At 40.0% G+C, this 12754-nt stretch overlaps 1 protein-coding gene across 1 annotated transcript; it reads left to right on the forward strand.

Annotated features, from left to right (window-relative positions):
• Positions 1-367: 367 nt before the first annotated feature.
• Positions 368-10306, forward strand: LOC137250203 (pharyngeal muscle protein 2-like). Its single transcript, XM_067782618.1, has 2 exons — positions 368-7167; positions 7242-10306. The coding sequence occupies exon 2, from the start codon at positions 7314-7316 to the stop codon at positions 7878-7880; it is 567 nt and encodes a 188-aa protein (XP_067638719.1). The 5' UTR covers positions 368-7167; positions 7242-7313; the 3' UTR covers positions 7881-10306.
• Positions 10307-12754: the final 2448 nt, after the last annotated feature.

Below are 12754 nucleotides of genomic sequence, written 5' to 3' on the forward strand. Positions count from 1 at the left end.
TGGAATTGCCAAGGAATGGGCCACTCCTATATATATTGCGAGGAACCCATTAGGAATACATTTTGCTTTAAATGTGGGTATAAGGGTGTATTTACTCCCAAATGCCCTAGGGACCATCGCAGGCAGGGAAACCAGTACCCGGGCGAGAAGGCGGGGGAACCTCGTTCGGCTTCATAGCTCCCACATCAGCCAGTGCTCGAGGCGTCGTCCCGTGCGCTGAATCAGAGGGCAAATCTCTGCATGGAGGTGGTGAGCTTCCGAGGTGCAGTAGTACCCTGGCAGAAGAGCCCGCAAAAGTAATAATAACTTACCCTGACAGTACAGACAGTTCTGAAGCCGAGAGTCAAACGTCTTCATCCGTGAAGAGCGAGCCGATTAGAATTCTGCGACGCCAGCATAGGGATGTCGCTTGCCAAACGCAACTTTCACCAGACCTAGAAGAAAGGGAACTTAGGTACGAACACATAAGACATACCATTTTTGAACACTACCCGGTATCGGAAAATATTTTGAAGTGTAGGAAGAGATACCACAAGAGAGTACAGGAGCGTAGACTGCTGCAAGCCACCACGTTAACGCTTACAGAGGACGAAAGACCTTTAGTAAAGGCTAGAGTTAAAAATAGTTTTCTTGTAGGGTTGTTGGACTCGGGAGCCAACGTCTCCATCTTAGGGAAAAATGGATTAGAATTCCTAAAGGATAATGGCTTCGAATATCAGCCCTTACATGCGTTCGTATATACCGCGGGCGGCAACAAGCAAAAAATTTTAGGCTCAGTATCTCTGCCGGTCACTTTTAAAAATACCACAAAGATTATCCGTTTTTACCTTGTTCCCTCATTGCTCCAAGAAGCATACTTCGGGGTAGATTTTTGGAGAGCATTTGCGTTAGCTCCCGAAATATTCCCAAGCGTAGAGTGTTTAGAGGTTAGACTTGAGAAGGAAGAAGAACTTAACCTGCACGAATTGTCGCCAACGCAAAAATTAGAATTGCAAAAGGTCATCGAGACGTTTCCTTCGTACGAAAAATTAGGCCTAGGGAAAACGAAATTAGTGGAGCATCACATCGACACCGGTGATGCTGTACCTATAAAAAGCAAACACTTCCCTCTTTCGCCACCGAGGCAAGCCGAAGCTTTTAGAGAACTAGACAGGTTACTCGAATTAGGAGTTATAGAAGAATCCAACTCCCCGTGGTGTAGTCCTGTAGTACTGGTCCGGAAACCAGGCAAAGTCAGGCTGTGCATAGATTCGAGAAAGGTCAACACGGTGACTAAGAAGGATTCGTACCCCCTACCTCATATCAACGGCTTATTGAGCAGACTCAAGGACACGCATTTTATTAGTGGCATTGATCTGAAAGACGCGTTCTTCCAGATCAAATTGACAGAGTCCTCTAAGGAAAAAACAGCATTTGCAGTTCCGGGGAGGCCTCTGTACCACTTCAGGGTGATGCCATTTGGTCTGTGCAATGGACCGCAGACCATGAGTAGGCTGATGGACAAGGCAATCCCTTCGCGGCTGCGAGAGAACGTCTTTGTCTACCTGGACGATCTGATGGTGTGTAGTACTAACTTTGAAGACCACCTGGAATTGCTAGCGGAAGTGGCCAAATGTTTGAGAGACGCAGGTCTGACAATAAACGTGGAAAAAAGTAAATTTTGTCAGAAGGAAATACGCTATTTAGGGTACCTGATAGGCGGCGGGTGTCTGAAAGTGGATCCGGGAAAAGTAGAAGCAATACAAAACTTCCCGATCCCTAAATCCCCTCGGCAAGTGCGTAGGTTTGTGGGCATGGCGAATTGGTACCGAGCGTTTATTACCAATTTTGCTGACTTGGCAGGTCCCTTGACCGACTGTCTCCGCAAGTCAGCAGGCCCGTTCAAGCTTACTCCTGAAGCTATAGAGGCATTCGAAAAACTAAAAGTAGCCTTGAGTTCGGCGCCTGTCTTGGCCCAACCAGACTTTTCCAAAGAGTTTGTAATACAATGCGACGCTTCCAAAATAGGTGTTGGCGGAGTGTTGTTCCAGGTCGATGATGAGGGCGCTGAGCATCCAATCGCGTTCGTATCGAAAAAGCTGAATAATGCTCAACGCAATTATACAGTAACCGAGCTGGAATGTCTTGCAGCCATAATTAGCGTGAAGCGTTTCCGACCATATGTCGAAGGATTACCTTTTCGGATTATTACGGACCACTCCAGTCTCAAGTGGTTGATGACACAAAAAGACTTGAGCGGGAGGTTGGCGAGATGGTCACTCTTACTGCAAAGATACGATTTTAAAATGGAACATCGTAAGGGCACCCTGAATGTAGTACCAGACGCGCTGTCGCGTTTTGACGTTGACGAGTTAACTTTCACTACCACACCCGGAGAAATAGACTTAGTCTCTCCCGAATTTACCAGCAATGAGTATTTAGACTTAATTCGAGGAATCACTTCCGGATTTACGAGTGGTGGACGGTGTAATTTTCAAAAGAGTTAAGTTTCGTAAGGGGATGGAAGGGGAAGAAGACTCGCTGTGGCGTTTATGGTTGCCAAAAGGGCTGACTGAGGAAGCAGTGAGATTAGCACATGACGCTAACCGAAGTTACCATGGCGGATGGCAGAAAACCTTAGAACGTGTTAAGCAGAAGTACTTCTGGCCGCAGCAGGCTAAGGACGTCAGGGACTACGTCCAGCCTTGTGACACCTGCAAAACGGTAAAACCCACCAATCAGCAGTCGAGACCACCTATAGGGAGTACCTTTGAATCCGAAAGGCCATTTCAGCGGTTGTATTGCGACTTTCTAGGGCCGTATCCGAGATCTAAACGGCGAAATCAATTTCTTTTCATAGTACTAGACCATTTTTCAAAATACGTTTGGCTAAAGCCCATGCAGAGAGCTACCACTGTTAACGTTATAAATTACTTCGCGTCAGAAATTTTTCCGGCTGTAGGGGTCCCTGAGTTTATTCACAGTGACAATGGTAAACAGTTTGTCTCGAAGGAAATTAACCAATTTTTAGTAAATTACGGGGTGACGCACGTGAGGACGGGGCTATATTCTCCCCAAGCGAACGCATCCGAACGCGTCAATAGAGAAATTGTTTCTAAGATTAGGATTTTCCTGAAGGATAAACCTGACCACACTAATTGGGATAAGCATATACCCGACATTTTATCAGTTTTGAGAAGTGATTTTCATACGGCGATTCAGTGTTCTCCATACTTTGCATTATATGGCCAAAACATGGTCCAGCATGCCTCAACGTACAACATTTTAGGGAAACTCGGCAGCCTTCGAGAAGACCAGGTTACGGTAGTAAGCCGAGCTGACAAGTTGACTAATATTCGTGAGCAGATCCGCAGAAATTTAGATCAGGCCAAAGATAGGGGAGTAACCACCTATAACAAGCGCTCTAGACACGTCAACTATAAGGAAGGTCAGGAAGTTTTTCGGAGATACTTTGCCTTAAGTAATTTTAAACAGGGCATTAATGCCAAATTCCTACCCAAATACCTGAAGTGTCGCGTGCTTCGAAAAATAGGCAACGCATTGTATGATCTCGAGGACCTAAACGGGAAATTGATAGGTCGCTTTCACGCTTCGGACATTCGTCCACAATGAACCAGCAAACGTCTCCTTGCTAAATTACAATTTGATTTTTTTTTATATATACCCACCAATTGGACCTTTTTTTTGTCTGGGCGTTTTGGCGGTCGGGGACATCTCGCCCAGTATTCTCCCCGAGCACTGACCTCATAGGATGTTCACACGCGTACTCACCGAGGACCGTGAACACCCTAACAGTCCCCGCGTAAGGCGGACTAGCCTTTCGGAGTTTGGACGAGTTCTCCATAACAAAATGTCTATACTTTTTTTTTGTCTTGCCTTTGTGGGGGCGATAACCACTAAAACCTTTCGGAGTTTGGACGAGTTCTCCATAACAAAATGTCTATACTTTTTTTTTGTCTTGCCTTTGTGGGGGCGATAACCACTAAAACCTTTCGGAGTTTTGACGAGTTCTCCATAACAAATGTCTAATTGCCGCAAAGCCCTTCTAAACTAGGAAACAGAATTAATTCCCAAATTTGACTTAACTTTTTTGATGGACCTATGTTGCCCGGCTAGCTTCGTAGTAGGACTTTGAGACTCTTATCTCAGGGGTGAGTCGTGCCCCACGTTGCTTGTCGTCGAAGATCCCTGGCAGTAGCTTCCCACAGATGACCCGGTTTCCTGTTCGCTTCATCGTCAGGTCTCCAAAGCGAAGCCGGTTTGTTACGGTCTGCTGCTACGGTCTATGGCTGCGATCCACTTAGGAGCGAATTCACGGGAACACGCCTAGCGGTGTGGCGAAGGTTGCGATAAATAAAAATATCGAAAAGAGAAAAAGATAGACCGGCCATCACTAGAAAAAATTTTTCTTTTAGCATGAGGTTCCGGCCGTGGAAAAAGTGATCCAGCTCTCAATTTGCGACAAAATAAAACAAATACCCAAAAAACACGGACAACAACGGCCGCGGTCCCCTTTGCGTAAAGGCTTAAACGCATTGCAGCTGCAACGTGAAGTTACGTAATTTAACGACCCAGGAATATTCGCACTCGAATTCGCAACAATTGAACAAATAGGAAATATTGAACATTGGAAGCACAAGAACATCTGTACAAGCAGCCGTTTGCAAGGACGAAAGCCCAGTAGCAGGCATAAACGCAGAACAAAAATTCACACAAAATGCTCAGATTGCAAAGCTAAACACGCTTTTGCCACTTCTCCCACAACGTTTGTGCATAACTTAAACTTTCTTACGTCATTCTTGAGTTTCTGATTTCTTCCTGTGCTCCTATTAACTGCACGCTGCTTGCCGTTCAACGGAGACCCACATACTATCGAAACTCCCGTATTGAACAGTCTGGAATCTTCCATTTTTTTTTTGCAATTTCCTGCGGACCATCACAATACAGGGTCAAGCGAATTACGAGAAGACTCGTAAACCAACACCTCCGCCTCCAGGGCCAGCAGTACGCGGCAGCGTAATACAACGGAAGCCGAATTTAGCGCCGAATCATTTCGAAGTTTCATTGCCACCAGGTACACTTGATCACCTCAGACCAAAGCGCAACCACCAACAACAGTGCCAACACCCACCTGCAACGACCACGACAACGGCAGAGCAATACGAAGGGCCTGCAACCTGACTTGGGTGAGTTCGTTCCAAACGAAAGTAATATTAATTACCAAACTAAACGCTTGCTCTTAGGCACAATAAATTAATTTTTAGATGATTACACTTTTTTCGGTAATACATTTATACTTAGAGTGTTTATAAGTTGTAACTAAACATTTAAATATGAATTTTAGTATTTAAGGAGTGGTGTTTTTTTTTTACTTTTAACACGCGCTCACAGTAACATTAACTTGTAGTTTCACTACATTAGGAATTGGTTTATATAGGTGTATATAAAAGTAGTACATACATATAAAATTGTTGCACATTGTGGCGCGCGTTAACGCATTTAGGATGCTACAGTCTTAACTCTACTAGAGCACAGTTCCAGTTGATTTATTTATTTACATACATTTGTTTTGCGTTTTCTTACTGCTAAATATTGTTGTTAAATTTGCCGAAAAGAAAAAAAGTTAGTAAATATGCTAAATCTTAGTACATTTTCACATTTCTAAAGCTTTCAAATATGAATTTTGTTCCGAATTCCCATTTCGGAAAGATTTGAAAGAATTTCAACTAATTTTGGAAATGTTTAAAAGAATTTCAACTAATTTTAGAAATGTTTAAAAGAATTTCAACACATTTTGGAAAATGTTCGAATGCAGTTTATTGTAGCACATGCAAATGAAAATTTTAATCAGCTTGGAAACCTGCTGATATGAGAAAAGTATACTTAACTTAATTGAACACAATCTAATTAGATAATCGTAAATTAGGAAGTAGAAAACTAAAGTTGCAGATAGGTCGGAAATGAGAAAAGCAAAATTATTTAAGTTAATAAATTTAAACTGAAAGGAGGGAAAATAACTAGAAACTTAAGTTTAAAATAGTTTAAAATAAGGCAGGTCTGACTATGTTAAACAAAGCCAAGGGTAGAGATAATTTTAATTAAAACTACCCTCACTTAACTGGATAAGAACGAAAGAAGGGGAGAATGAATTGAAATAAGGAGGAAATTTTTAATTAATAAGCAAAACTAGGGAAAGAGAAGAAAGGAACTTAAATTTAAATTCTTTTCTGGTATCAGTAGTTTTGCATTCGCTAGTTAGCGTGAACATCAAATATGGCTTTTTACTTCTTTTGAGCCTTTGGCATATTTATACTTACCAGCAATTTGGATGGAAAAAGGTCAATTTTATTGAATTATTTTGAGGTTTTATTTTGAGGTTTTTATTGTTTAATAGGAACGTGTAGACAAAAATGTAAAATCACCGGTTAGGGTAACTTATAAACAAATGGAAAATGTTTCAATATTTTGTATTTTTATTGTTCCTATATCCTAGTAATGACGTGTGAATAAATTTTGTAATAAAATGGGAATGCTGACGTCACCATTTATTTAGAAGGCACTTAGGGAACCAGGTAAGGGGCCACCGAAATTTAGGTGCGTCGGTGGCCATGGTTATTTGAGGGTGGGACAAGCACCGGGCGTCGCAACAACACCCGCGGCGCCCCTATGTATATTCGGCCCTTTTATTTGTATTTTTAATTTTCAGCTTTTTTTTTTATTTCCGATTTTCAGCGTTGGTAACCGGCCATGTCCGGTTCGGTAAATTTTTTTTTGCGGTTATTTGAATTTGAATTTAAATTTTTGAATGTTTAACGGTTTGTCCGTGGCATCCGGTTCGGCCGGATGTCGTTTTAATTGGTATTGATAAGCGTTTTGAGTCGGTCTCTGCGCTTCTGTTAGGTTTTTTTTGAATTTGACAGCTGCTCGCTTTGATAGGCATGATATGACTTATTTCTGCTTATGGCGCAGGAACAGTAAGGTTGGCAAGGACCCGCCCCAGCCGACAATGACTAGCCACTGTGCACCAACACATCATGCCGACCGCCTTCCTTACTGCTCCCTTGTAAATGCGCTTCCATAACAAGCAGTTATTGGTTAAGCACGCAATAGTAGAGTTTCATTTGAGCTATCAATCAGTTTGGTTATTAAGCAAGCTAGTTGCAAAGTGTAAGTGTTATTGTGAAGTACTTTAATAAAGGCTATTTTTCCATTATTCAATATTGGAGTTATTTATTCAACAGTTTAGTGATTCGAACTTAGCAGAAGGGCAAATAAGAGGAATTGTTGAATAAATTTCAGAGGACAACAAGGACATGGCAAAGTTCAGTGAATTGAAGATCCAGCAACTGAAGAAGGAGTTGGAGAGCCGTGGATTGAATACAACCGGCATTAAACTCGAACTTCAGGCACGACTACGAGAGGCAATGGAAGCAGAAGGAATTAACGTGGAAGAGTATGTCTTTCATCTTGATGTCGACGAGACAACAAAAATTGAAGAGAAAAACGAAACATCGCAGACAGTTACGAGCACAGACTTGAACATGATATTGGCTGCAATATCTGCTCAAACATCGACAGTAACATCCAAGATGGAAGCACAAGAGACGCGTATTTCAGAAATGTCGACACAGATTACATCCAAGATGGAAACTCAACTGGAAGAACAGAAGACATATATGGCATCCAAGATGGAATCACAGGAGACACGTATTGCAGAAATGTCATCTGAAATAACAGCGAAGATTGAAGCACAAGAGGCACGAATATCCGAAATGTCGGCGCAAATTTCAGCACAGATATCATCGCAGATCTCTGATCAACTGGAAGAGCAAGAGGGACGTATTTCCTCGAAGTTGGAGGCGCAAGATACAAAAATTTGACAGTTTGATGACAAAATCGAGGCCGAGGTGGATGCTTTGAGAGGACGTATCGAGCAGGTGCAACTAAATCGCCCAGCAGTTTCAACGAGTAATCCAAAGGTAAAAACACCATCCTTTAACGGTTCTGTTCCTTTCCAGGTCTTTAAGCTACAATTTGAGAAGACCGCAACAGTGAACAACTGGAATGCTGAAGATAAAGTTGCTGCACTCTTCGTAGCATTGAAAGGGCCAGCTGCCGAAATCTTACAGACTATTCCAGAGTACGGATGGAACAGCTATGAAGCATTGATGGCCGCTGTCGAGAGACGTTATGGAAGCGAGCCTAGAAAACAGATATTCCAAATTGAGTTGCAAAACCGTCACCAAAGAGCGAATGAGACTTTGCAGGAGATTTGCCTCGGATGTTGAAAGATTGGCACATTTGGCAAATGCGGACGCACCCGTGGAGTACACCGAGAGGGTAAAAATCCAGAGTTTTATAAATGGCATACGGGACGTAGAAACGAGCGACATATGCAAACCCAAAACCCATATTCGCAGAAACGGTATCCCATGCACTGACTCATGAAACAGCGTCGCTTCTGTGTAAGCCAGTTTTCAAAGCACGCCGTGTGGAAGTAGAAAGGCCAGAGTGGGTAGACGCAATATTGGAGGCGCTGAAAGGATCGCAAAAGCGGATTGAAAAAGTTATCAAATGTTTCAAATGCGGGAAGCCCGGTCACATTGCACGTCATTGCGATCTTGGTCCTAATAGTTCCAACAATGTGGGTGGCCGTAAACGCAAAGGTGGAGGAGATGAGCAAGAGCGAGTAAGAGGTTGAGATCGAGAGCTAGATCCAGCTATTGAATGTCCTGTGATATCTGTGTCGCAAATTTGTAGAAAATCGAGCAGTCTTACCGTCAGAGGGAATGTGGATGGTAAAGAACATGTACTGACTGTAGATTCGGGCGCATCTCATTCCTTGATTCGATCTGATTTGGTCTACAGGAGAGTAAAGTCATTACCTGGAGCGAGGTTGCGTACGGTCACTGGCGAGTATAACCAAGTCCGGGGAGAAGTGATCTGGGAAGTCTTAATTGGGAAGGTCATGGTTTTACACAAATTCGTAGTGGCGGAGATCGTTGATGAAGTCATATTGGGAGTGGACTTCTTGGTTGACCATGACATCAAGATCGATATGCAGAGAAGGGTGATGCGTTATGAGAACCAGGATATACCACTTAACTTCAAGTTGGAGAAAGGGTTCAGTAGTAATCGAGTAATGGTGGAGAAGACACGACAAAGGCCACGAAAGTCAAAAGAAAAGGTTGATGGGTCGAATGGGCCAAATAAAGCGAAATTAAAAGTACCTGCGAGAGAAACACTGGTATTGAAAAACCCTAATGGACGCACTAAAACGACTGAAAGAATTTTTCAGAAAGAATGCAAGGGTGGTTTCAAGCCAGCGCGCACTACTGTTGTGAAACGTCCAGACGATAATGATGATGCAAAGTCAATCCGTCAAGTGCAAGCTCTGCGAAGAATTTCATTGGCCAAACAACAGAGTGCGAGGGAATGATCAAGAATAATGAGTAGTAAGATGAAACGCAGTTACAATGAGAACAAAAATTCGGAAGGATTCTTGGAGGGAGATTTGGTACTGTTAAACAACCCTCACCGGCGGAAAGGTGTTCCAGCCAAATTTCGGTGCAGTTGGGAAGGCCCGTACAAGGTTGTGAAGAAGATCAGTGATACCATCTACCGCATACAAAGCATTGGGAAACCACGGAGTAGAAGAGTGGTACATTTGGAGATGCTAGCGGCGTTTAGATCGGGAAATTTGTCTGATCAGGACAATCAGACTTAGGTGGAGGGCAGTGTTACGAATATTAGCAAAACTAAGGGGTGCTGCTATCTCTAAACCGATGCTAAGCAGTGACGTGAATTCACATCAATAATTCAATCATTATGTATCTACATAAACGAAACAATAATTGCGTCTACACATATGATGAATTTCATATCAAATCCAATATGCGTTGAACCCGACCCCCTCAGAATTTGATGAAATTTTGCATGGGGTTACATCTTACCCACCCAAACACAACCTCATTTTTAGAAATTGCATTTTCGAAAAATTGTGGGCGTGGCAGGGTATCGAAATATCCGAAAATATTAGAAAAATGACGATAATAGGTACTTTTAAAGTGTGATTACTACGGAATGGCTTTACCGATTTCAAAGATCTTCATACTATTAGAAAGGTATTGAAATAAGCTGAAAAAACACTTCAAAGATCAAGCGATTTTGAAAAATAAAATTTTATTTTAGAAAGGTCTATTTAAAATATATATCATATCTGAAAACTAAAATGGGTTTTTTTTTTAATTTTTTTAAGTAAATGCATCTCTTGGTTACTTTCTCATATTTGGATATCACGCCTAAATTAATCAACCAATTTGAAAAATTTGTATACCGTTAGAAAGGTATTAAAATCACCTTCGAAAACATATACTGTAAAGATTCTATATTACACTGAAAGAAAAAAAAAATTTTTAATTTTTTTCTAATTTTTTTTTTCAAACTGGGAAAACACTTCAAAGACCAAACGATTAAAAAAAAAAATTTTTTTTAGAAAGGTAGATTTAATATACATAACATATCTGAAAACTAGAAGGGTGTTTTTTTTTTCTTTTTTTTTAATTTATTTAAGTAAATGCATCTCTTGGTTACTTTCTGATATTTTGATATCACGCGTAAACTAATCAACCGATTTCAAAAATTTTTATACCGTTAGAAAGGTATTAAAATCACCTTTGAAAACATATACTGTAAAGATTCTATATTACACTGAAAAAAAATTTCTTTTAAATTTTTTTCTACATTTTTTTTTCAAACACTTCAAAGACCAAGCGATTTAAAAAAATTTTTTTTAGAAAGGTCGATTTAATATAAAAACTAGAATGGTGTTTTTTTTTTCTTTTAAAAAAATTTATAAGTAAAACCATCTCTTGTTAACTTTTTTTTTTATTTTGCTATTATTGTGTGACAAAAATGGTACCTAGCTATACTTTGGAAGTTATACAGATACAGATACTATGACTAAGTATTCTAATAGATTCGAACAAGAATCGTATTATCAAAGTTTTCAGACACGCACAATAAATAGACATACACTTGATAAAGTTAATTTTTTATTTTTATTTATTTAGATTTAATATACAACTTTGCGCAGCTCATACTGCTGACTTTCGGAATATTTGCTTACTTACTAGTTTGTTCAGGTAAACTACGCCTGTCCATGCTAGAGCGTTTGACGTCCGAAAACTTTGCTAATTTTTATCAATTCGTAAGATAAATTATGCCCAAAAATGTCTTTAATTTCCTTAGATGTCATGGTGTTTGGTAATAGACATAATATTTTTTGCTTATCCAAATTATTTGAGCAGTTTTCGATTTGATATTACATGTTCTCCAAAATTTTAAACACGCTATTGGCTGTGAAGTATAATTGTGATGTACTCCCAAAGTAATCTAAATAAAGACCAGTTTATAATACTAAATATTGGAATGATTTATTCAACAGTTTGGCGATTCGAACGTTAGTAGAAGCTTTCAAATAAGCGGAATCACTACTGTTGTGAAACGTCAGAAAGATTACTGATTATGCGAAGCCAATCTGTTAAGCCCAAATTCTTCAAAGTAGTCCGGTGGCCAAACAACAAAGTGTGAGGCAACGAACTAGGATAATGTGTAATACAAATCATATGTAGTCATCAGCCGAAGTAGTTACTCACACATACACACGTATATGGCTACAAACTACAAATATACATGTATATGGCTGGTAACAAAGCATGAAGTTCGCGAAATTACTAGACCTTAGGATAAATGGGTGAACGAAGAAACCGAGAGTATAAAATCAGCGCAAGCTGAGTAATAAGTAATCAGTTTGATTTAAACACTCTATTGGTTGTAAAGTACTCCCAAAGTAATCTAAATAAAGACCAGTTTGCAATACTAAATATTGGAGTGATTTATTCAACAGTTTAGCGATTCGAACGTTAGCAGAAGGTTTCAAATAAGCGGAATCCCCCTAAAATCTCAACATTCAGTTGATTGTAACAGGACTAATAGTAGATAATAATCCTGTATTAAGCTCCTAAATGCTTCACTGAATGGTTGCACACATATGTAGTATGATGAAAAGGGCAACTTTTTTGTATTCCCTTTCCCCACGTTCTCGTGTAGATATTCTGTAACATGATATAGCAAATGGATTGAATAAATGTACAATTCTATTAAGACTTAAATTTTATCATCAAAACAAATATTCATCATCTACAATGTCTGCCTCTAATTCAGCAACTTTATAATTATTGCGCTTCTCCAAATACTTTCGACGTGAATGGACGTGCAACTGTGGCATAATTTTGTCTCCATCTTCATGATCAAGCTTTATGCCCCTATTACCATTTACAACTCAACTTAGTTGGGTTGTAATTAAAACAACTCAACTTTAAGACAACTCAACCCCTGTTTGGTATTACGAATTACAACTTATTTTAGTTAAAGTTGAATTGATGTTGCCAACTTCAGAAAGTGATTATTTGACAGATAAATGAACAGCTGATCAATTTGTGGAGGAAATTTAAGCATTTGCAAAAGTGTTTTGTTATTAAAGGCAAAACGGATATTATATGAAATCTATTTTATAATGGCGAAAATGTTGGCGATTGATATGTCGCGAATACGAAAAACATTCGCGTGATCATTCCAATCCCTTGGAACTACCAAGCACCAAGTAAGAAAATGTTTAAGTGACAAATGATAAGCTTCAAATGAAGTTATTTTGCAGATTTGAAAGAAAGCATTTTGCTCACTACTAAACACA

The sequence above is a fragment of the Eurosta solidaginis genome, chromosome 4, assembly GCF_040869045.1.
Source record: "Eurosta solidaginis isolate ZX-2024a chromosome 4, ASM4086904v1, whole genome shotgun sequence".
In the NCBI taxonomy this organism is placed as follows: domain Eukaryota; kingdom Metazoa; phylum Arthropoda; class Insecta; order Diptera; family Tephritidae; genus Eurosta; species Eurosta solidaginis.

What these genes read in the sequence shown, in the direction of transcription:
- LOC137250203 (XM_067782618.1), top strand. Translation starts at nt 7,314, where the DNA reads ATGGCAAAGTTCAGTGAATTGAAGATCCAGCAACTGAAGAAGGAGTTG.